We start from the raw sequence: 25,338 nt of genomic DNA, 5'->3' as shown, positions 1-25,338 counted from the left end.
ATTCATGGACGTGTCCCAGGGTAAGGCTTGGAGCAGCCTGGGAYAGTGGGAGGATCCTGCCCATGGGGTTGGAGATGGCCTTTAARGTCCTTTCTGAGTCAAACCAGGATGGAATTCCATGACTGTGGGATCAGGATGACATGGGAATACTGTGAAAGGGAACCTGAGCCAGGCAGGTGCTTCCCTTTGCAGGTGAACTGGGATTTTTGGTCCAARGACAAGAGAAGAAAAACTTGGAAATCAGCAGTGAAAGGAATAAATATTCCTGGCTCTGGGAATTTCCCACCTCTGCCATCAGGGAATATTCTCAGTTGTTCCYGATTGGGAATTTTGGACACATCTCTAAAGATGCTGCCAGGAGCTCTGGGTTTGTGCTGGAAAAGGCCATTCCCTGGGGTTTTTTTGGGAACAAAAGGCATTGAAGTTGTCCCCGCCAGACCGTGTTCTCCCTGGTTAGGGCTGAAGTGTGAATTCCCTGAGCTGAGCCTTCCCAGCCATTCCCAAGGGACCTCCCCACTATTTTGGGATCTCCATGTTCCCTAGGACTGAACTGCCCCTCCCTGCACTGCCCATCCACAGCATCCTCTGATCTCAACTTTCCACCTCTGTCTGTGTTTGTGGCACTTCAGATCTGACTGTCCCAGCTCGGACACCAAAGCTGAGGCCACTGGTCCTGCTGGCCTTTCCTGGTCTTTGTCCAGCTCAGGCTCATCCTGTTTTTCCCARACCCAGAAGGGACAAGGAGTTTCCTCGCCAGGTTCATTCCATCACCGAAGGAGGGTCCTATTAGGCATTCCCTGAAYAAGCTGATCCTGATTTAATCATCAGGCCCACTGCAGTCGGATTGGCTGTCACTCCTCAGGGAATCCTGGAATGTTTTGGGATGGAAGGGATTTTAGGGATCACCCAGTGTCACCCCTGCAATGGCAGGGACACCTTCCATTGTCCCAGGGTGCTCCAAGCCCCAATGTCCAGCCTGGCCTTGGATACCGCCAGGGATCCAGGGGAAGCCACAGCTTYTCTGGGAATTCCATTCCAATCCCTCCACACCCTCCCAGCCAGGAATTCCTTCCCCAAATCCAATCTAAATCCCTTCTCCTTCACCTTAAAACCACAGGGGAAAACCCTCACATTCCCAGATCTGATTTGGAGTTCTCCAAACCCAAGCAAGCCTGGGGCTCATAAAAACCCAACATCCATTGGCATCTTCCCTTTGTGCTCCTCATCCCAGGGCTGGGAAAAACAGGGCTGCATTTTTCCCCAACCCTTGGTGCTATTTTCCAACCCCTATCACAGCGGGAATGACGCAAATTCTCCCGGCATCGCCAGCCCCTCTGAGACACGGCAAAAAGACCTGGAATTCGGGCCAGTGGAAATCGAGCCGCCCCGCTGACGTCAGCTGGGGAAGGATCCCTTACCCAGGGCCCGCTGGAGAATCCCGCAGCCACAATCCGGGGTTTGTATCCAGGAATATCCCGGCGGATCCGGCTCTCGACACGTGCGGGTATCGCGTTACCGGCGCCCCCGTTGGAGGAGAACCGGGAATTTCGGGGCACACCCAGGCCCGTGACTTTGGCATGATAGATTTGCTCCTGTCTGGGCCTTAAATTTAGCACAGACTCCTCTCCAGCCCCAAAAAATAGATCGGATGCCTTCTGAAAAGGAGATGGGGATCTCATCCGTGAGAAATGGGCTTTGTGCAGGAATAATGGCGGGAATTCTGTCTGGAGTTTTTGTGTCTTGGAATAGTAACCGAGTAAACAATGGATGCAGAGAATTCCAGTTCATCTCCACCCTGGACTCGGGGTGCCTCCCTGGGTAATAAAACCTGGGACAAGTTTGAACTTTAAGCTTCCAAGATCACCGACAGTTCCATTCCTCTCCCCTCATCCGTGSGGGATTTTCCAGACTTTGACTCCCTTTAAAACCCCAGATAAAATCAAGTTTAATCCGAGTTTTCCAAGTTATTTGAGGCTTTTGGAAAGTTAAGAGTTGCAAAGGAAAATCACAGAAATGTCAGGGTTTAATGGGGCCTAAGAATGATCCATCTCCAGCCCCCAAATGTGCACAAACACAAAATGAAATAAATTAGATTTCTTTAGGGAATTAAATTCTAAAAATTCCAGTTTTGGACATATTAAAGTCTCCTCAGGATTCTGGTTTTTATTTGGGAGTCAGAGGTTGGAAAATAAACATGGATGGAGGAGAGGGAGAGAAGTCACACTGCATAAATTCACAATGGAGTTTTTTCCACATCTCCTAAAATGTGGGATTTGGCCACTCTGGAGGCAGGAACGGGATTGGAAGAGCCCAGCTGGTTTCAGCTGAGCCAGGCCCTGTTTTCCCTGGGAGAATTCCCAGCAGGAGCAATGACACCCCTTGACACCACTGCAGGACATTGGGCCCTGCAGTCACCCATCCTGACACTCAAAGCAGCTGGTGATAAATCCCAGCTGGAATTACCAAGCATGGGAAGAGGCCTTGGAGAAGAGAAGGGCAAATGTGGACTTTGGGGTCCCCGACACTGAGARCTGCAACAGGAAACCCCCAGTCAATCCCGAGTTTTCCTAGGGAAGCGGGTGGAGGAGGGATGCATGGAAAAGGGAGCAGCTTCCACCCCTCAGACAGGAGAGGAGGGAGCTCAGGTTTCTCAGGGTGCAGGAGCGGGATCAGGATCTTGCTGGGCTGACACCATTCTTGAGGGGAATCCCTGCACCCCTTCAGCCACCCTTGTCTGCAAACCAGTCCTTTCCAGTGGGAATTGAGATGGCAAACTGAGAAATGTCCATGCCATTCCCATTAGGCATGGACAAAAGAGGGCTTTGCTTCCCCATGGGATTCAACYGCTGCTGACGGATTTGGGGCCACCCTAGAAGGTTCACAGCCAGGAGATCACAGCTCCCGGTGGCCTCAGCCCATCCGTGTGGAATTCCCGAGGTTAAGGAGCAGCTTCCTGTGCCGGGAGAAATCCTGAGGCACTTGGGAAGAATTTCTGGACAACTGGAAATGGTGGAAGAGTGACGTCCTGTTGAGGTCTGGGCACGTGGGGGAAATTTTGAATTCTGGTGTGCAGCACATCCACAGCAGGCGGAGCAGCGGGACCCAATGCCTTGAGGGACCAGGCGGGATTTCCTGGTTGGGAACACAATGTTCCTGATCTAAATGGGGTTTGGGCCTGAATTCCAAGCCAGGGATCCAGGGCTGTGTTTCCTTCCCAAAACACCATGGCCACGGCTCCAATGGCTCTGATGTCACTTGACCTCCCACAGCACCGGAACYGGGAATGCGGCCGGCCCTGCTCACTCTGGAAGGCAGGGATGGGCTCTGCAGGGTGAGTCAGCCCATCCCGAGCCAGGACTCCTCTTGGAAAAGCCCACACTGGCTGCTGGGAAGAGCTGGATCTTGAGCTGGACTTGAGGAGTTGTGGCTGCCCCTGGATCCCTGGAATTGTCCAAGGCCAGGCTGGACAYTGGGGCTTGGAGMAGCCTGGGACAGTGGAGGGTGTCCCTGCCCGTGGAATGGGATGATCTTTAATGCCCCTTCCATCCCATCCCATTCCAGGATTCTGCAAATCCTGATGTATTTCTCCCTAGGGACAGGTGGGAACTTTTTGTCTTTGGGTTTTCTGCTGGAATTTGGGGTCAGAGCCCAGAATTTCTGGAAGAACACAAACAAAACCATTCCCTGCCAGCTCAATCCCCCCGCACCAGAGTGGGGGAAAATATTGCGGAACTCATCCTGCCTGGATTGGGGAGGAATCCTCAAGAACATTCAGAAGGCATCCACACGTTTTGATTTTGGTTTTTTTCRCTACAGAAATAGCCCAAAAACTCTGCCCAGATCCTTTGGATACTGAATAAACCCATCTGCTCCCTCTGCACCGATCAGCCAGGCTCAGATCCTGCTTTCCCACACCCTTTTCCAGAGGTTTCTGAAAGAGAGGATTCCCAGTGCCATCCCTTGCTTGTCCCCCATGGCATCTCCTGGGGACCACCAAAGGTGCTGTGAACTTGGAATTCTGGACCTGKCAGGAATTTGGAATTTTGAACAAGAGCATTTAGCTGCCCTGTTGGGATTCTGTTCCAATGGTTGCTTTTGGTTCCTCAGATTCAGGACAGGACATCGAGTTCTTGCTGGATTCTGGGAAGGTTTCCTGCGGAGCTGGAGGAATTCCAGCCCAGAGCTAATCCCTGAGATTTAAAGGACAACATCCCATGGAGCTGCAGAACCTCGGAGCTTTTCCGAGGCCTGGTCAGCACAGGGGGCCCAGAGCTCCCCCAAAGCAAAAATCCAAGGCTGAGACAGTTGTTTTCTATGGAATGAGAGAGAACTGAAGTTTGGGAGCCACAACTTCCATCACCAGATGGTGATCCCATCTCATCCCATCCTATCCCATCCCAGGACATGAGCAGAGCAGCCTCTGGCAGAGTAAGGGATTTTCCAGTCTTTGATGGAGCTGGAGACAGAAAATGGGGTGGGAAGGAAAAGTTCAGTGGGAGAGGAGAGCAGGGATGAGGAAAACTCAGTGGGAGAAAGGAGCAGGACCATAAAGCTGGGTAAGGGATGAAGCAAATTTCCATGGATCAGCTGAAGTTGAATCCACTGCAGCTCAGGAGAACATTTAGGAACAGGATCCCTCCTCTGACAGACATTCAAGGGATAAATACAAGCATTTTCCTGTGCTTTTACAACTGCGAACTCCCTGGAATCAAACCAGCCCTGTGGCTGGCACAGGGGGGCACTCGGGAATCCAAATCAGGATGAGACGTGGAGCAGGGAAAGAGGCAAATAAAGGGAGAAGCCAAACAAACCAGGAAAGTTTGGGATTGGGGTTGGGATTGCATTTGACACCACGCCCTGGCTCCAGAGGATCCCAAAATCCCAGGAAAGCAAGGATCCATCAGGGCTGCAGCCTGAGCCCTGCACTGCTCCCAATTGGAAACAAATGCTCGCTGTCCCTTTTCCATTCCCTGGTTTTACAACAGTTGGGAATTAGGCTGATGAGGAGCTTCCTTGCCAGCTCCGTCTATCTCGGGCTAATTACATGGGCTCTGCTAATTGAGGGACAGAATTTACAGAACCACAGCATTCCTGCTCCAGGCTAATTACAGAGACTCTGCTAATTGCGGGAGAGAACCTATGGAACCACAGCATTCCTGCTCCAGGCTAATTACAGAGACTCTGCTAATTGCGGGAGAGAACCTATGGAACCACARCATTCCTGCTCYRGGMTAATTRCARAGACTCTGCTAATTGAGGGAGAGAACCTATGGAACCACAGCATTCCTGCTCTGGGATTCCAGAGGGGATGATATGGGAGAATCCACACTCCTGCCCATTCCGTGCCACCCTGGGTGATTCTGAGAATTCAAGGTCTGYGGGACAAGGGACTGGGCAGGCAATCAGCATTCCAGGCTCTGGAGAAGAGCCACGGGGCTGAGCCTGGCTAAAGAAATGCACAACAAAGAACTGGATGCAGAAAATCCAGGGATTTGGGGAAGTCGAGATCAAGTGAGGAACAGCAGGTCTGGATTTCTCCTCGGTGGAGAAGGGGTTGGGAAGGGGTTGGACTGCCTGCTCCATCCCTGGAAGCGCCGAAGGCCAGGSTGGACAGGGCTTGGAGCAGCTTGGGATGGTGGAAGAAGCCTCTGCCCATGGCACAGGGTTGGAATGGGATGGGTTTTAAAGTCCTCCCATCCCAAACCCTTCCAGGATTCCATGATGCCACTTGGAACATGGCTTCACACCAGAAACCAGATACAGGGAGCTCCTGTTAAATAATCCCTGAACAGAGGAATGGCTGGCTGGGAAGCACTGGGAGCCTTCTTGAAATTCCCAGAGACGGGGGCCTGGCAGCTGGGGCAGGGGAAGGATCATTCCTAACAATTCTGTTATTCCTTTCCCTGAGCACTTGGGAATATCCTCTATGGAAAACAGGGCCGGGGCTGGACAGATTTTTCATGGGATCGCAGAAATTGAGACTGGGTTGGAAGGGACCTTAAAAATCATCCTGTTCCTGGGATTATCCCACTGTCCCAGGTTGCTCTCAGCCCCAAGGTCCAGCCTGGCCTTGGACAYTGCCAGGGATCCAGGGGCAGCCACAGCTTCTCTGGGAATGTGTGCCAGGACCTCCCCACCCTCATCATAAACCATTCCTCCTTTTGGCCAAACGAAATCTCCCCTTTTCCAGTTGGAAATGGCTGCTCCGTGTCCTGTCCCTGCAGGGGGATCCCTCCTGGATCATCTCCAGGACCATTCCCATGGATCTCCCCAGGCTTGGCTCCCTCCACATTACCTCAGCTCCTCCCAGCACCCAGGAGCTGGAGGAGACGCTGCCGGTGGTGCCAGAGCTGCTCCTCTGGAGATCCAGGACGGGAGCTGATCCCACCTGGCTCCCTCTCCCTCTGGAGAAAGCCCCGTTCCYGCTCAGCAGAGGGATGCAGGAATTATCCCGGCCTCAGCCATCCCAGCGGGAAGCTCCGAGACATTTGCTGCCATCTATGGCCAATCCCAAATAGTGCAAAAGCCGGGACAGACCTGGTTCCGGCTCCAGCCTGCGTTTTCCTGGGCACTGGGATGCTTTCCCCATCGGGGAGGCCGGGAATGGTGATGGGAAAGAAGGGAGGAGCTCTCTGCAAAAGATTGCCTAGGAATCCTTTCCCATGGAAAACTCCCATCCCAGGATCCACAGGACACTTGGAGCCCAGCAGGAGCAGTGGAGATAAAACAGGATTCCTGGGATAATCTGGGATTGGGAATGGCGCGGCTGCTCCAGAGGAGCCGCACAGACACCCCTGAAAAGCTTCGGAAAACATTCCTGCCCCTTCCTCTTCCTCCTCATTTCTTTTTCCCTGTTTTTCCAGAGCAGATGTCTGGAAAACTTCCAGTTCTGATGCCATTTCACCAGAATTTCCCTGGGAACTTTCATCCCCCCATCCTGACACAAATTATGACAGCAAATGCTGTGTGAGCACGAAGGATTTGGGATGTGAGCACTGGGGATTTGGGATGAGAGAACAGAGGATTTGGGATGTGAGCAGCAGGGATTTGGGATGAGAGAACAGAAGATTTAGGATGTGAGCACCGAGGATTTGGAATGTGAGCACCGGGGATTTGGGATGAGAGAACGGAGGATTTCGGATGCCAACACTGGGGATTTAGGATGGGAGCACCGGGGATTTGGGAGCTGCACGGGGAGCGGGCGGTACTCCCCTCCCTCCCTCCGTCCGTCCGGCCTTCCGTCCGTCCCTCTCCGGCKCAGGCAGGAGCGCATTCCCGGCTGGAATGGCGCGGGGATCCCGGGCGCAGCTGTTTGCTCTGGCAGGGTCCCGAGGCCGTGGAGCCGCAGGCGCTWCCCTGCCAGGTTCAGGTTCCCGAGCTCCGGATCGGGGATGCCCCCGCCGGGCACTCCCAGCCCCGACCTCCGCCCCTTTCCCGAGCTCYAGGGAAACCTGAGCCTTTCCAGGAGAGCGCCAGGAACGGGGATTCACAGCCCTGGGAAAGCCCTGCAGCGCTGCTGCTGCGGTGACACCGCTTTGGGGACAGCAGGAGCCCCGGGCCAGCCCCTTCTCCTGCCTTTTCCTCCCCTCTCCAAACCCAGATATCTGGGAGAATCCTGTGGGAACATGTCTCTGAGCTCCGTGTCTGTCTGGGCCACTCCAGTGTAGGATTGTTCTGTTTAATCCCAGAAATGCGGGAAACTGGGATGGGATTGGGCGGCAGGATGGACTCCAGAGCCCCAAGGAAATGCCCCTTCCTTCCAGATTCCGTGGAGAAGGCTGGATCAAGGATCAGCTGTGAGGACAGATCGGCTCCTCCAGGGGATCCTTTAACCCTCTTCCCATGGAAAATTCCCCCACCTGCATGGGAATCCTGGCATGAGCAACCCCAAACCATTGCTGGGATGTTTCCCTTTATCCCAAAGCTTAGAGGCGCCACAGGAAGGTTTGTGGATTCCCTCTCCCTGTTCCCAAGTTATCCAGTAACTCAGCTCACTTCTTCATTCCAAGGGAAAAGAATTTGGGATGTTGAGACAGGAGTTCAAATGGAACTCAGACACGGAACTCTGACAGATCCTCCCTTATCTGCCAGGATAATCCAGATCCCACATGGAATTCTGGAAACACAAATTCCTTTGGGACAATCAGTGGATGCCTAAGACTCCGGGTAAATCAAGCAATCAGCTTTCCCCACCTCAACCCACCAGCCTGCCTCAATGATCCGAGCTCTGCAGGAATTCTGGGAAAGCTAAGAARCTTCTGGATGTAAAATCCTGCAGATGCTGAAAGGTGATGGGAACGGATTCAGAAATAAACAAACAAACAAAAAAAKCCCACTCAGGTCCTGAATTCCATGGGAAAATAAAGCTTTGGTCAGGAAATCCCTGAACTTTGCTTCAGATTTGGAAAGGAAGTTTTGCACTATCCTTGACCTGGGGTTTGTTTCCAAAGCTCTTGGCCACCTACAGAGAGGAGTTTCCCCCCTCTGGAGACACAGAGCAAAAGTATTTGGAATATTTCATGTGGCAGGGCTGGATATCACGGCCTTTTCCGGGTGTTTTGGGGGCTGCTGCTCTGCAAACTGTGGGATTTCTTTCTTCCCTGGAAGAGTGAAGCATTGGAGAAGCTGCCCTGGGAAATGATGGGATAGTGGCACTCGGGGACACTATTCAGTGGTGGCTGCTGGGAAAATCCTTGGGCTYGAGGATCTGAGAGGACTTTTCTAATCTTAAGGATTCCGTGAGCACAGGGAGGACCTGGGCAGGATTTTCCCATCCCATTTCTGATACAGGAAGTTTTTGTGGGACCTTCCCTTGGCACAGGAGGATCACTCCCTGCCTTTGGAGGGATGATGAGATCCAGCTGGAAGCATGAATCCCATCAAGCCCAGAAAATACGGAATGTTTTGGATCCCGAGGCTGCTGAAGATCTGCAGGAACTTCAGGCTGGAATATTCTATGTTTGCTGAAGGATTTAATTCCCTGCTCCCTCAGAATTCCAGCTGCACCACAGAGGAGCCGATGTGGATTTGCATTTTAGGAATTGCAGCACCAAAATATCCCTTTTGCAYGGCCCATTTCTCTTCCTAACCTGGGGGTTTTTAAAGGAAAAGATTCCTCTTTTTTCCCCCTGCAATTTAGGCAGGAATATTCAGTTCAGCCCTGCCTTTAACCCCACAATTCTGGGAATTAGAAATCCCATCTGCCCCTTTCCAGCCTTCYGCCTCTTTGAGGGGCTTTGCTCTGGGAGAGAAATCGGCCGAGGAGGGAAGGAAATGGAATAAAAAATTTATCAGCTCCGGCTCCTGGGAGCTCCAGGAAAAGAAGCATCTCAACATTTCCTGGATAGAGTGGGAGGAAGGAGGAATAATATCCATTAAAAAGAGGGAAAAATGAGTGGAAGCATTGATTGGACTGGAAAAAAACATTGATTGGACTGGATGGAGTGCAGGATTTTTCTGATCCATAACTGGGGATATTCCCAAAAAATGCTGGTGGCCAAGGGAGAAGAACTGGCACCAGTTTAGTGGGGGCCTGGTTCTCCCTCTGGAATTCCTGTGCAGGAGATTCTGGATTTATTCYGCGGGAATGGCCTGGATTATCAGGAAAACTCTGCTCTTGGGGCCTGGAATTGCAGCACTTTCAGAGATCCCACAGATCCATGTGGATGTCTGGTAAATATGGATCAACCACCTGGAAAACAGGTCCAGAGTCTGAGGACACAGATGTCCTCGTGGAATTTCCAGATGTCTTCGTGAAATATCCAGATTTCCTTGTGGAATGTCCAGATTTTCCTCATGGAATTTCCAGATTTTCCTCATGGAATGTCCATTCCGCATGTAAAATGAGCCCAACCAGAGGCTGACCCCGGTCCCTGCCGTGTCCCTGCTCCCAATTCCAACATTCCTGTGCTCTGCTGGGACATTATGGAATCCCAGGATAGGATCATGGAGTCCAACCCTGCCAAGGCCACCAGCCCATGTCCCCAAGTGCCACATCCACATTTTGAAATCCTCCTGGGATCGGGATTCCACCATTTCCATGGACATGCTAGGCCTGGACAATGGTTTAGAAAACTGCTTTTCCTTATTATCCAATCTAAATCCGCCTTGGCACAATCTGAGGATGTTTCCAATTATCCTGCCCCCATTCCTTGGGAGCAGAGCCTGACTGTTGCAACCTGGAAAACTATCAGGTGAAGCAGATGGAAATATCTGTAAAATCCCAAGAATATAGAAAATCCTGGGAATACTCCTGGGCCAGCTTTGCCTGGCCTGCGTTAAGCGCTCTGCAGGGCTGTGGTGATGCAAAGCAGCTGGAGCTCGGTCATTCCCATGAAAAACCATCCGGGATGAGCCAAGGCTCACATGTGGGGCCGGGAACACCGGGAACGCGCTCCAGGGATCGCACCCTCCCTGCACATGGACATCCTCGGCTCACTGAGGGGTGTCCTCTGGGCCCCCGGAATGCTGTGAGCGCCTGGCAGCTCCGGGCTGGGAATGTGAAACCCTGTGGAGCTCTGGAGAGTGTCATGCCATGGTTGAAACCCCGGGAGTTACGTAACAAAGAAAAGCAGCCTGGCTGCAGGGGAACGCTTTTGTGCCGCTTGGGAAAGGGAGGATTTGTTGACAGCCCCGGGATCTCCTTCCAGCCAGGAACACTCAGAGAATCCCACAAAATGTCTTATTCCAGTGAATCCTTTATGCTGGGTTTCCCTTTCCTCCAGGGTTGTTTTTCTGGGATGGAGACATCAGCTCATCCCACCCTCCAGTCATCACCAGCCTCTGGAAAAGCGTCCTGTGGTTTCTTCTTGCTCCCTCCTCTCCCTCCCTCCTTCCCTCCAGGGTGCAGAGGGGATTGTTTGGGGGTTCCCATCACTTTTGTTTGGAATCTTGGAATCACGGAGGTTGGAAAAGTCTTTTAGGATGGAGTCCAGCTCTGCCAAGGCCACCCCTGCCCCCAAGTGCCACATCCCCAGGGCTTTGAAATCCATCCAGGAATGGAGGYTCCATCATTTCCCTGGGCAGCTGTGCCGAGCCTGGACAGCCAGTTCCAGGAAGGAATTTTCCCAATATCCAACCTAAACCTTCCCCTGAGGCTCATCCTGTCCCTGTTCCCTGGGAGCAGATCCCAATTCTCCCCAGCTGCCGCCTCTTGTCAGGGAGTCGTACAGAGCCACAAGGTCCCCCCAGAGCCCCCTTTGCTCCAGGAAAATCCTTCATCCTCCTTTTCTGGAAGTTCCTTTAGGGCAGAGGGGCAAGTTCCTCTGGGCTGGAGTGGGTTGGGATAATCCTGGCACCACTGAGCTGCCCAGATCTGTGGGAAGCACTGAGCCCTTTTCCCTCATTAAACCCAGGATGGGCTCGCTGTTAATTACTCTGATGAGGTCCCAGAGTCGAGGCCCCCCCCCCATGATAACCAATCCCTCCCTTCCCAAAATCCCAGCCCCACCCCAGCATCCTCCTGGGAATTTTCTCCCGACTTTGAACCCCATTTCCCCCATAACAGTCGGAGGTCATCCTAGCCACTCCACCCTTGAGGGATTGAGGAAGGCTTTTCCCCTTTTCTTGCAGGCAGAATCCTTTCATGTGCTGGGAGTCGGGATCATGTGTCCCATTGATCTCCTCCCGCCCAGACGTCTCCCGTCTCCCCATTCCAGGATCATGAGTTCCCGCTGCTCCCTGTCTCCCCTTTCCCAGATCATGAGTTCCCACCGCTCTGGGGCCACCTCAGGACACAGCTGGGGCACCTCGGCAGCAGGGATTTGACAGCAAAGAATCCCAGGATTCTCCAGATCTGCACCGACGATAATTCCCTATGTGCCGATGGAAGGGAGGGATCACACAGTCTCGGTTTTGAATCCGGGTACAAACCCCACAGGATCTGGAATTTTCCAGCCTTGGATGCCCCCATGATCTCAGGGAAGTTTAAAGGAAACTTCTGGAGGGGTTTCTCCAACAGCTCTTCCCTACTTCTGGTCATGAAGGGATTTGTGAGAGAGAAATCCAGGGATGAAATGTGCATTGGAATAATAAACCACAGCCTGAGGGAGGGATATTTGATCCAAAGGGAACCAGGGGCTGCCCCTCCAAACATTCCCCAAGTTCACAGGTTTTCCATGGGAAAAAGGGAGAACCAGGAGACAGTTTGGGACAAAAAACCCCAATCCCAGTTTATCATGCTCAGGTGAGCAGAGCCTGAAACAATATCCAGGAACACTCGAGTGCAGCAGGAAAAGGAAAATGGGGATTTAGGGAGGAATGTTTAATCCAAAAGCTGCTGGAGAGAGGGATATTGGATCCAAAAGCTTCCCCTCCAAACATTCCCCAGGTTCCCAGGAGACAGTTTGGGACACAAAAAGCCCAAACCCAGTTTATCCTGCTCAGCCTGAAATATTATCCAGGAGCACTCAAGTGCGGCGGGAAAATGGGGATTTAGGGAGGGATATTTGATCCAAAGGGAACCAGGGGCTGCCCCTCCAAATATTCCCCAGGTTCACAGGTTTTCCATGGGAAGTAAGGAGAACCAGGAGACAGTTTGGGGACAAGACAATTTCCTTCACATCCCCTTAGCTGAGTGAGAGCCTGAGACAATTTCCAGGAGCACTCAGGTGCAGCGGGAGAGGGAAAATGGGAATTTTCGAGCAGCTGTGGAAGCTGTGGCACTGCCGGGCCCAGTTCCTGTCCTAATGATCCCTCAAATGCATTAAGCAGGATTCCTTCCTGCCCTCCCTCCCATCCTGGGCTCATTTGCAGAGGAGACAATGCGGGAGCAGAAAGCTTCCCTGGCCCGGCTCCATCCAGCCCAGGGACACGGAGCTCTCCCGAGGGAGCTCCAGCCTTGTCCCTGTTTTTCCCTCAGATTCTCACTGCTGCTCTGCTGCCCTCAAACCCCTTGGAATGGCACTGACATTCCCAAATCCAGCCACATGGATGTGAAAGGCCCCCAGGAATGAATGGGGGCTCTACCCCTGGGCAGTCCTTTCCATGAAGGATGTTCCAAATATCCAACCTAAACTTCCCCTGGCACAGCCTGAGGCCGTTCCCTCTTCCTCCATCACYGATTTCTTGGGAGAAGGGACCAAGCCCCGGCTATGGCTTCCCAATTTTTGGGAATTGTGGGAAGTGAGAAGGATTTGGCATCTGGATCTCAGAGTGTCCCTGATTTCCACACCTCTGGATCCACTCCCCTCCACACTGGAAATGCTTCCCAACTGGAAATAATTCCCGCCCTGAATGAGCCACTCAGTCCCCACAAATCCACGCAAAACCCCTCTGTCCTGTGAGGAGCTCCCTCCTCAGGGCCCAGAAATTGGCTGGAAAGTTGTTTTGGTGGGAATTCCCTCAGATTTCAGGGAGAACCTGGATGCTTCCAAAAATGGAGAAAAGAAGCAAAAAAAGGGGAAGGAGTTGCTCAAAATCATCCCAGGGACCTAAATGACAGGAAAGGATGGGACCATCCAAAGGTTGAACATCCAACCTCAGAGAAAAGCAGAAATGAGCAGCAGGAATCACAAACTTGGGATGAGAGCTCTGCGAGACCATAGGAAAGACCTCAGCAAATAATTTGGGAAAGGCTGGATGAAGTGGGATTAAATATCCTCATCCCACCTGCTGTCCTGGGGGTCAGCTCATGGTGTTCCCGTGCCATGCTCCACAAGTGATCCCAAATTTCCCTCCAGAACCAGACAAATCACTGGGATTTGGAACTAAAGGCTGGAGGTTGTGGATCCAGATTCCTGAAGGGAATATTAGGGATTAACTGTGTACTGAGCAGAGGTTTTCAACCGTTCTCCATCATTTTTCTGGGAGATGTGGACCTTGTCTGGATGTTGGTTAATGATGKTTTTGGGAATTTTTTTCCATTTTTCTCCTGTCTCTCCATGGAAAGAACTGGATCCCTCCCCAGGAGCTCCATGGATAGGCTCCCACCACAAAGGCCAGGGAGACACCTGGAGATCCCAATGAATCTCCTTCCCAGGGTGTCCAGGTGGGGGTGAACCTGGGGCAAGGCACGAGGGAATCTCTGCCTCAGAAAGATTCCAGCTCCAGCCCAGCCAAGGGGAAACAGGAGCACCTGGAGGAGAAAGCAACTTCCTAATGATCCTAATGACTGGAATGATCCTAATGATCCTAATGACTGGAATGATCTTAATGACCCGAACGATCTTAGTGATCCTAATGATGCGAATGATCCAAATGGTCCTAATGATCTGAATGATCCAAATGGTCCTAATGATCCTAGTGATCTGAATGATCCTGCTGTGAAATGCTCCCACAGATCCTTGGAATATCTGAGTTCACTGTCCAGGACATCTCTGCATTCCCCAAAAAATTCCAAGAGAGAACAGGGATGGTYGGGATATTGGGAAGGAATTTCTGGCTGGGAAGGTGAGGAGGAGCTGGGATGGAATTCCCAGAGAAGCTGTGGCTGCTCCGGGATCCCTGGCAGTGCCCACTGGGATACCCTGGGATAGTGGGAGATGTCCCTGCCCATGGCCGGGGGTGGAAGTGGATGATCCTCAAGCTCCCCTCCAATTCCTGGGATGGAGTTCCCTCCTTCCCTCCTCTYCCTTTCCCTCTCTCATTTTTTTTTGTTCTTTTTTTYCCCCCTCTTCCTTTGCCTTTYCTCTCCCATCCCTTCCCAGCTGGATTCCTCCTGGATTCCTGTTCCAGGAGCAGAGTGCAGTGTTCTACCTCCAGCACTGCCTCAAACCGCAGGTATCCAGCCCCATCCCGACCCCTGGAATGCTGATTAATGTCCCGATTCACAGCCCTGGGCAGGGCCGGGACACCGCCCCCTCCCCTTTCTGCTCTCCCCGCTGCAGACCCCTCTCTGTCCCTTTGCTTGGGAAGGGCGCTTCTGTTCCCAAAAAAGCCGGGCGGGAGCACGGGACGGGACGGGACGCTCGGCCAACAAGGCCGGCTCTGTGACGGGGCAGGAGCAGGGAGCTCCAGCAGGGCAGCGCCGGGATCCTGCGGATCTCCCAGCCCCAGGRTCCCMCTCTTCTCCYGATTCCAGCTGGGCAGCTCTGGCCYTCCCTCATCTCCTGAATCCCACACTCAGTTCTGGCATTCCCTCATCTCCCAAATCCAGTGCTCAGCTCTGGCATTCCCTCATCTCCCAGCTCCAGTTGATCAGGATTGACATTCCCTTATTTCTGAACTCCAGCCAGCCAGCTCCAGGATCCCCTCATCTCCTGAATCTCACACGCCGCTCCAGCATTGGCTCCTCTCCCAAATCCCAACTCAGCTCCAGCATCCCCTCCTCTCCTCCTTTTGCTGGGAATGAAGCAGACCCTGCCCTGCTGCTCCCCCGGAGCTGGGGGAAGCCATGGGATAAGGCGTGGCAGGAATAAAAACCATCTTGGATGTCCAGGCCTCAGCAGGAGGTGATGGGAAGGAGGAAAATCCCTGGAGCGAAAAAACCCATTGCAAGAGGCCCAATCCAGCATCCAAATAAATCCAATCCTGGAACACGTTGCTGTGGGGTATCTGTGCACATTCCTGTGGGAATGGTGACATCCCTGCACCCCAGGTGTCCCAGGGGTAATGGCCTATCCTATGGGTTCCCCCCGTGGATGTTCCCCCGGTGGCAAAGGGAACAGGAGGATTTGGCTGTGCTGGAATTACAGGAGGGATGGGAAGGATGGGGGTTCACCTCCAGGGGAGAAGGAACGGGAAAACCCACAGGACACAGGGAAGGACGTGGGAATGTTGCCGTTCACTCTGCAGCTCCCTGGTGCTTCTCAGAGCYCTGATCAGAGCCCTCATCCGAGCCCTTATCAGATCCCTTATCAGGRCCCTTTAACCCTGGGCTGCTGAGTCAGGGGAGCCGGCAGTGCCCGCGTGTCCCACACGGAGATTCTCCCCTGGCAAGGCCCCAGATCCTCCCCTGGATCCAAAACAAGGGAATGCCGCTCCTTTTCCACCACCTGAGCTCCATCCCCTCCCSTTCTCCAGCAGCCTGAGTCATCTCTGGCTGGGGGAATCGGGAATGTGCCCCACAGTGCTCGGATTTCCTGCTGCCGGACCTCCGGAAGAGGTGGGAAAAGTCTAAAATTCCATTTATTGATTGCAGGGACTTTGCCAATGACACTGAGGCAAAATCGATAAAAAAATTGGGAAGCAGAGAAGAAAAAGAATAATTCACTGGACAATCTGCTGCAAATACTGGGACTGAATTTGCCCAAATCTCACAGAACATTTGGCATACTTTAAAAATGGCCCCAAATCCACGATGGAATCCAGCCCTGTCCTGTGGTTTGGAAAATTCGYGCTTCCCACTTGCTCATCCAACTTCCCACCTGCACCAGGGCCAGGAGCATGAGGGACATTCCCCCCTGGTGAGCCCCCACATCGCTCTGGATTCAAGGATCCCAGGAAAGTTTTCCTTGCCCAGGGCAGAACCCACCACAGGAGCTGCTGCAGTTCACCAGGGGTTGGAAACACAGCTGGAAACTGGAATCTCTCCATTGGGAGAATCTTCTCTGTTCCCATTTGATCCCAGTCTCACAGTCTGGAGATTCCTCTCCTTTCCCATCGAACCCCAATCTCTTCATTTAGAGAATCCTCTGTTTTCCCATCTAACTCTCTCCATCTGGAGAATCYGCTCCTTTCCCATTGCTCTGGAATGAGTCCGAGCCATGCAGGGCCACCCCTGCCCTTGCCTGGATCCCCAACACATCCCAGGTTTGTACCAAGTTCCATGGGTTTGTACAGCTGGGGGAAAAAAAGACCTCAAGGCCCAGCCAGGTCCTGACCCTGTCCTGCCTTATCCCAATCCTATGGCTATCCTGGATAAACAGTCCTGGGAAATCAGCCATTTCTGGAATAATTTGGAAGAGACTTCCAGGATCATCCCATCCCACCCCATTCCATGGGCAGGGACACCTCCCACTGTCCCAGGGTGCTCCAAGCCCCAGTGTCCAGCCTGGCCTTGGGCACTGCCAGGGATCCAGGGGCAGCCACAGCTTCTCTGGGAATTGCCTCCCAGCCCTCCCCCCCACCCTCCCAGCTAGGAATCCCTTCCCAAAATCCCGTCTATCCCTCACCTTCTCCAGTTTAAAGCCAGGACATCTCTATATATAAACATCCTGGAGGTCCCACCTCCTACCAGCTCTGTCCCAATTTTATTTTAGGGATCTTTTTCCTGTGTTTTTATCGATCAGGGTCRGATTGCAGCCCACAAAATGAACAGTCCCTGTAATGGTTATCGACCCGACTCCTGCAATAAACCCAGCACAAACAGATCCTGTCCTTGCTCAAAAGCTCGGAGCGGCTTTAGCTCTGATTCCTCCGTGACTGAGAGGAAACAGGGATCGGGATGCAGGAATGGGGAAGGAAGTCAAGGAGACACTGAGGAAATAGAAGAAGGATGGATGGGAAGAACATGGAAATCAATCCAGAGTTTTCAGAGAATTTTGGAATTCCATTTGTGTCTTTGAAAATTAAAAGACACCTGAAGAGCGGGATGAGCTTTAGGGTCCCTTCCAAGCCAATCCATCCTGGAATTCTGGGATTCTGTGAAAGCAAAYGAGGCCCTCAGCTCTTTGATATCAGGCATTGCCCAAGGTGCTTCAATTCAGRAAATMAATTAATTAATTAATTAACGATTCATGCTTATCTTACTCCTGAGCATTCCCTGGAGTCCCTGACCCCTCTGTGTCCCCTAATCAAGTTTGTCACAGACCATCCCAGGTTTTGGGGTTAAGGAGAATGACAGAACATTGGCTGAGGATGAGCCAGAGMCAGCTTTTCCTTTGGGGAAATTCCATGGATTTTCCACATGGATCTGTCGGGATTCAGCTCCATGCCCCTTCCAGGCYGGGAAAAAGTGTTGATTGTCTGACCCCAGCCTTGTGCCAAAAGGGTCCAACCCAGGGACAGAAATGCTGGAGCAGGGCCTCATCCCGGTGGGAGATGGAGCATGGGAATAGTGACTGGAATAGGAACAGAACTGGGCTCAAAGGGCGTTCCCAGACCCAGCAATCCTAGCATTCCTGGGGGGAGCAGAGCCACAGCAGTTCCAGTGTCCTCCTCTCCCTCTGAGCTCAGGAATGTCCCATTCCAGGCCTGCTCCCACCCCATTCCCGGGTTTCGTGCAGGGGATGGGCCCAGGGATTTCCAGGGATGCTGCAGTTCCTGGAGTGGAACTTCCTCACAGCCAGGTGGATAAAGCAAGGCACTAAAGTGATCAAATCAAGGATTTATGGAATAATTTGTGTTGGAAGGGACATTTGAGGATCGTGTTGTCCATTCCCCCTGGAATGAGCMGGGACATCTCCAACCACAGCTGGCAGAGACCCCCCAAATCCCCCAAATCCCAGGTTCTGGATCCTTTGTCCTCTTCTAGGTGGGAATTCCCAATATATGCTGCTCCTAACAAAGCGCTCATCCCTAAATCCATGAAAAGCATTCCTGGTTTGCACTTTCCTCACTTTTCTGTAAAATGCCCAGAAAAGAAAAAAACTAAAAACCTAGATCTCATTTTGGTCCCAAGGCAAAGTTTGGGGAGAGGGAAGAGAAAGTTTCCTAGGGCCACTTAAACATCCAATCCTGCCTTTCCAGATTCATCCAGGGCTGCCTCTCCAGAGAAACCCCGGGAATTCTCAGAGGGAGGGGAAGGGAGACTGGGGCTGAGATAACATCACAGAGCCCGGATCAGCGCCGGGGCAGCCGTGTGCAAAACCCGATAAAGAGCCTGGGCTGCTGAGCCAGCGATTCCTGACCCCTTCCCTGCCCCCAACACGGATCCTGGAATCTTTTTCCAGAGGCCAAGACTCCTTTGGATGAGAAGGTTGAACTCTCAGGATTGTTACAGTGGAAAAAGTTCAAACCTTTGGACTTGGAGGTTGGTTTGCTCTGCACTCGGAGAGGGTCAGGGAGGTGGGATGGGGTGGGATGGGATTGGATGGGATGGGATGGGATGGGTGTGTGAGGTGGGGAATTTTCTTCCCAAGGCCCAGGACCATGGATTTGATGAAGTCTGAAGTTTAAGCCTGGCTGAGCCTGTCAAGTTCTTCCCTTACAGAGCAGATTTTCCTTGATTTTTTAGTTTTTAATTGGAATTGTCCTGATGTCCSTTCCAGCAGAAGGACAGCCCCCTCCTGGCCTGCCCTTTTCCAGAGAAACAGCCCACCCCAAAGGCTGGGAGATCCCTGCTGGCTTCTCCCTTTGATGCAGAAGGTGAGGGGTTTTTGGGGGGCTCCAGACCCCAAAGGATCCCAGTGACACCCATGAGCTCGGAGCGTCCGGCTCTATCCTGGTGTGGGATGAGGATGGAGCAGTTCAGCTCAGCTCAGCTCGGCTCGGCTCAGCTCAGCTCAGCTCAGCTCAGCTCAGCTCAGCTCAGCTCAGCTCAGCTCAGAGGGTTTCAGTTGGAAGCATCCATGGCTGGGGTCTGCTGTTTCCTGCTCCCGGTTTTTAGGCACAAGAAAAATCCAGAGACTGCGGGGTTTATCTGGAGCCAAAACTCTGCCATGGACTCCAGGGGAAAGGGTCATAAAATCCCCAAATTCCAGAAGGATTTGGGTTGGAGAGACCTGAAATGTCATCCTGTCCAGGGCAGGGACACTTCCCACTATGCCAGGTTGCTCAAACCTCATCCAGCCTGGCCTTGGACATTCCCAGCCCTGGGTCCCATAGCCAGCAGATGTTTCCCCCCTCACCCCATGGCCAGAAATCCTGGGAATTCCAGGGTGCCCARAGTGGCCTCTGTGTCCCAAATCCCTTTGCAAACAGAGCTGATTTCAGCTGGGTTGGCTCCAAGGGCCGCCTTTTCCAGAGGGTGGGGATGCTCCAGCGGGACAATCCCAATCCCTTACCAGCACTTCCAGCCTGGGAGAGGCTCCGGGGTGCCGCTCACATCGCTGTCCAGGGCCCGTGGGTGGCCCTGGTGGCTCCAGCTGTCCATGCCCCGGGCCGGGGCGATCCCTGCGGGCACAGCCCGGGATGTCCAGCCGGGATAATCCCGCTGATCCCAGCCCAGCGCTCCGGGCTATTTCGGGGACAGCACAAAGCAAACAACAACTGCCCGGAGCCCTGGGCTCTGCTCCCCCAGCCTTGACCCCTCCCTGGGCTCAGCTGTGCTCTGGCTTTTCCTCTTCCCGAGACCGGGAGCTCCACAAATCCTGCTGGGATTTGCTGGAATTTTTTGGGCTTGAGCTGGCTGAGCTGACAGGCTGGGCCGTACCCTCGCACGGGGATTTGTTTGCTTTCCCTTTGCAGATCCCGGGATATCGGCTGATCCTGGAGGGAAATAACAGCAGGGGTATCCCACAGAATTCCAGGAGCAGAGATGGGCTCCTTCCCCAGAGTGTACCCAGCAAAAGGATTTTCTGAGGTTATTTCCTTGCACTTGGGCCTTGGAATTAATGGAATTGGGATTTGCAGGATCTCTATACAGGACATCACTATTATTATTAATTTATTATTATTACTTATTCTTATTCTTATTCTTATTCTTATTCTTATTCTTATTCTTATTCTTATTCTTATTCTTATTCTTATTCTTATTCTTATTCTGAGGATGAATATTGCTATTCCTTTCTTCCACTCAGGAATTATCTAACATAAAACCATTCCTCTTTCCCGATCTCTGGAAATGTGGATCTGATCAGAGGAACAAGGAACGAGTCCAAGAGAAAATCCCAACCAGCTCCTCCTTAATCCGAACCTTCCTCAAGAGCACAGAATTTCAGTGGTTTGGGGTGGAAGGGACCTTCAGGATGATCCCGCTCCAACAACTTCCACTATCCCAGGYTGCTCCAAACTCCATCCAGCCTGGCCTTGGACACTTCCAGGGATCCAGGGGCAGYCACAGCTTCTCTGGGAATTCCACTCCAGGGCCTATTCCAATAAAATGGGAAGGATCCCTTTCCCCACCTGTTTCCTTCCACGCGGATTTGCTTCCCTGCCCCTTGTAGAGCTCAGCCKACTGCAGCCGGCTCAGCCCGGGAGCTGCTTCCCAAAATTGGGCTGTTGTGGTCCCAAACCCTGCAGAGGGCTGGTCTATCGTTATTAATAATGAATTAATTGATTATTCACGATAACAACCGGGTTGGGATTTGCCAGGGATTCGAGACTGGGAAAAGGAGCAAAGTGAAAACCGAAGGGGTTGCAGAAAAAAATCATGGCTTTCTATGGAGCTTTTGGCTCCATAAATCCTAGGATTAGGTTGGAAAGACCTCTCAGATCCTAAAATCCAACCATTAATGACACAGGAAGACTTTCCCTGCCGGCACTTCCCAGATAAAATCAGCATTCCCATTTTTCCCTGACGATGCCAGACAYGATTTTAAAGCTCCTTTTATCCCAAATTCTCCCCACCCCATCTCTGCCTTAGGCCAGCCTGAATTCCTTAGTTCCGGGACCAAAGAGCGGAATTACCCCAAGTTTCCAGCCTCCCCCTGCCCCATCGAAGGCGCAAAACACTCAGTCCGAGTGCAATCCCACCCATTGCTCAATCTTGGGCTGTTCCAGGGAAATGTTGGGAATATTTCCAYGGATTGTCAGGAGAGTTGGAACAAAGCTGACCCTCACCCGAGTCTTTCCCACCCCTCAATTGTCCCTCTCAAAACTCGGGGTGAGGAGGATGATCCCACAGGATTTGGGACTCTCGGAGGGTATATCTGGTTTTCCACACTTCTCTCCTTCCCAAAGGATTTTTTCCCCCGGCTGGAATTCTGGGACACCCAGCCCGGGTGCTGCGGGCAAGGGATCCAGCAGCCCAATCCTGAGATATCCCAGGGATCTGGACAAAATAAATATTTTCGCATTCCTGCTCCAGTGCAATTCCCTCAAAAAGTGCCTTTGGCATGATCCTTGCTTCCCAAGGGGAATAACGGGAATTAGGAAGGATTTAGGACCTCGGTGCTCTGCCCCATCCCAGCACCACGGAGCTGTGCAGATCCCGGGAATCAGGGCCCACATTCCCAGCTCAGCCAGAGGAATCGTGTCCCGGAGCACAACCTGGGAACAAAATTCTGTGGGAATCTCCCGAATCCAACCCCACACTGAGCCCGGCCCGGGTCGGCCAAAGGGGAAACTCGGGACCTCCTTAAGCTCAGCCCAGAGCAGAGATTAGATCCCTTCATCTCCATCCTGCTGTTATTCCCATGGATTTTTCCTCGTGGCTCCTGGGACAATTCACAGCAATGATCCCTCAGACYTGCTGACCAAATATCCAAAATATTGATGAGCCTTCAGTAAATCATCAAAATCCATTTTATCATAAATCCACTGGGCTGAGCTTAAGGATCTCTCCCTCTGAACGCCCTCAATCCTATTCCCTCTTCCCAAAATCCATTTAAAAGTYGGATCCACTGGGAAAAGAAGCAACAGTTCCAATAAAAGCCAGGCTCAAGGCAATTCTTGGTGACAGTGGGTGACATTTTCCTGCCTCAGCCGCTGCCAGCGGGGACACTCGGGATCTCTGCAGCTCCTGGGTTGTCAGRATGAATTTAGGAACCCTCTGGAAATTCCTTCTGCTGTCAAGAATGGTTGGAAAAGTGAGGAAGGGTCTGGAATGGGACCGAGCAGGGTTTGGAGCAGCAGGACCTGAAATCAGTGAAAATCAGAATATCCTGGGTTGGGAAGGACCCACGGGATCAGCAAATCCAGGTCCAGGAGGGGCTGTTGGAAAACTCTCATGCTTTCCCAGCAGATTTCATGGATTTCTGAACCTTCTGGGATTYTGGAAGGGCTGTTCCCGATTTTTGCCCAGGTCCAGGGGACATKGGGGCAGCTCCCAGCTCATCCCTTGGGATGGAAAGGCTCTCTTGGGATGGGGCACCCCAAAGAAATCCCACTGGGAATTCGAGGCAGCAGGCATTGGATTCACTCCTCTGGGATGCACTGGGAGAGGGGACTGGGCCAGGAATGGGAATGGGAGATGCAGCTTTGCCTGGTTTTTCTGCATCTTGAAACTTCCCCAGCTCCAGCCTGGCTGGTTCCCAATCCTGATTTTCCCAAAGCAGCAGGAATTGCCGGAATTGTGGAGCAGGGGGGAGCAGGTGCTGCAGGACCTGGCTGTGGCCCCAAAGGCTGGAGATGCTGATCCAACCCCAAAATATGAGAAAACCTCCTCCATCACTGAAATACCAACAAAGCTACAAGCAGTTCTCCTGATTTCCCAAATCTTCTTTGAATTTGGGAAGGTCTCTCTGTGCATTTCACTGGGCTGGACTGAGACAGGGATTGTTTTCCAAGGGGCTGTTCTTTCTCATTTTGTGAAGAGGAGACGATTCCTGTGGGAAATGTTGGAAAATCCCCTCTCTACCAGCYCTGCACGTGATCCCAAACTGTCCCTACTAAATCCAGGGATAAAGGCCCAGGGTGGTGGATCCTGGAGGGTCAGARAGGATCTGGCTGCCATCCTGGAGCCAGGATGATCCCAATCCCAATCCCCATCCTATCTCCAGCCCTCTTGGAGAGCCGACCCCACTTTCYATGGCGGTCCTACTCCTTCCTGGGCCAGAAAATGCCGGGAAATGGGAGCAGAAGTGACAATTCCAGGGAAGGGGAAAGTCAAGAGAGCTCCTGTCACAGCAGAATTCCAGCACTAGGTCTATATCCAGTGGCTGATTCCCTCGGAAATGTCCCTTCACTGCTTCCTGAGCGCTTTGGACCTGCAGATCTTAAACCCTTCCCACCATCGAGGCCGTTGGGATGGATTTCTCCCGTTTTTCCAGCCTTGGAAAGCCCGAGGTGTGCAGGAAGGGGTGAAAAGTACCAAGGAGCAGTTACTGTAACTTCCCTGCTCTGGAGGGTGAAGTGCGAGTCCTGCTCTTCCCAAATTTAATTCCATGGGGAAAGGCTCAGTTTCACTGGTATTAAGGAGATTTGTGGGGTAAGGAGATTTATTGGGAATGAAATCGCCTTGGAGGGGGTGGAGAAGAAGGAAAGGGAAAGGGGGAAGGAGGAATGAGAAGGGGAAGGGAAAGGGGAAGGGAAGAGGGAGAAGGGAAAAGGAAGGAGAGGGAAAGGGAAAGGAAAGGGAAACGGAAGGGGAAAGGGGAAGAGGAAGGGAAAGGGAAGAGAAAAAGTGAAGGGAAGGGAAAAGAAAAAATCGAAAGGAAAAGGAAAAAAGAAGAAAAAGAAAAAAATGAGAAAAAAGAAAAAGGAAAACTAAAGAGAAATTAAAAAATTTTGAAAAATAACTAAAAAGCAAAGGAAAACATTATAAAGGGGGGCAAAAAGAGGAAAAAGGAAAGGAGAAAAGTTGTCCTTTCTCCACAGACAGATCCTTAAATTCTCCCCCAGACGCTGTCCCAGATCCCTGTCAAACGCACACGTTCCTGGCCGGAGGTTTCCCAGTGATCGCAACTCTTGGGAAGCACAGACATTTTAATTCGAGCGGCTGCAGCCCTCGGAGCCCGCTCGCGTTCCCGACCCGCCGGCGGAACAACCCCCGCGCTCCCCAAAAATCCCAAACAGCTTTTTAAGCTTTCGTCCACGAAATTCCTCCTCGTCGGGGCAGGAAAACCGGGAAAAGCGAGGGGGAAGAGAGCGGCACTCACCAGCGCGTAGACGGAACTGAGCACGGAGCAGCAGAGGATCAATCCCAGGCTGTGATAAACCAGATATGATCCCATATCCAAGGGGCTGCTTCCAGCATCCAGGGAAGCGGGAGGAGGACGAGAGCTCTTCCAGCGGCGCTGATTTCTCCTTCTCCCTCCGTGCCGTCCCCCCGCCCGCCGCAGAAGCTGCGGGATGGCTCGCTCGGCTCCCCAGCTTTCAGCCAGAAAGGCACATGACAAGAAAGCCCGGTCCTTTCGCTCGTTTTCTCATGGCTGGGGTGGCGGGCAGCTCCCGAAGCCGCGCCGAGGAGCCCATGGGAGGCGGAGGAGAGGCGGAGGAGCGGAGCCGCTCAGCGCCGCAGCTCCCGGTGCCGCCGGATGGCCGCGGGCATCTGGGCGAGAGCGGCACAAATCACATCCATATGGTCCCCAGCGCCTCGGGATCGCTCTGCGCCGCGGCTCCGCCGAGCTCAAATCATTTCTTTGTCGAACGCAAACACGGAGAGGCAGCGGGAGAGGGAGGGAAGAGGGAAGGAGGGAGGGAGGGAAGGAGGGAGGGAGCAGCGGGAGAGGCTGGAAGGGGTGGGAGATCGGACGGGGAGGGGGAACCTTTGAACCGCGGCTTTATTTTTAGACGCAGTAATTTTATCTTTTCGCCTTCGGAGGGGAGAAAGAACCGAGAAAAACCCCCAAACTCTCCCCCTTTGCCGTCCCTTTTTTAGTTTGGACTTTTGTTTTTTTTTTCTTTCCCGCACGCAAACAAATCCCAAAGTTCCCAAAAGCCCCCAAACTTGGGAATCTTTTCCCTCCGCAATTACCT

General features: G+C 52.6%; 1 protein-coding gene across 2 annotated transcripts in view; it reads right to left on the bottom strand.

Moving 5' to 3' along the window:
* The window catches only part of PTH1R (parathyroid hormone 1 receptor), an 81,711-nt gene extending 56,648 nt beyond the window's left edge, over positions 1-25,063 (bottom strand). Inside the window, exon 1 of one of the 2 annotated variants that reach the window (XM_057367836.1) lies at positions 24,519-25,063. In XM_057367836.1, coding sequence (XP_057223819.1) covers positions 24,519-24,593 — 75 coding nt within the window. In that variant the 5' untranslated portion in view covers positions 24,594-25,063. The remainder of the gene's footprint in view (positions 1-24,518) is intronic. The other variant, XM_057367837.1, reaches the window with a different exon arrangement.
* Positions 25,064-25,338: the final 275 nt, after the last annotated feature.

Source organism: Malurus melanocephalus, unplaced genomic scaffold (assembly GCF_030028575.1).
Source record: "Malurus melanocephalus ecotype Western Australia unplaced genomic scaffold, MMel_1.1 scaffold_86, whole genome shotgun sequence".
NCBI classification, from domain to species: domain Eukaryota; kingdom Metazoa; phylum Chordata; class Aves; order Passeriformes; family Maluridae; genus Malurus; species Malurus melanocephalus.
This window is presented reverse-complemented; position numbering and strand designations above follow the sequence as displayed.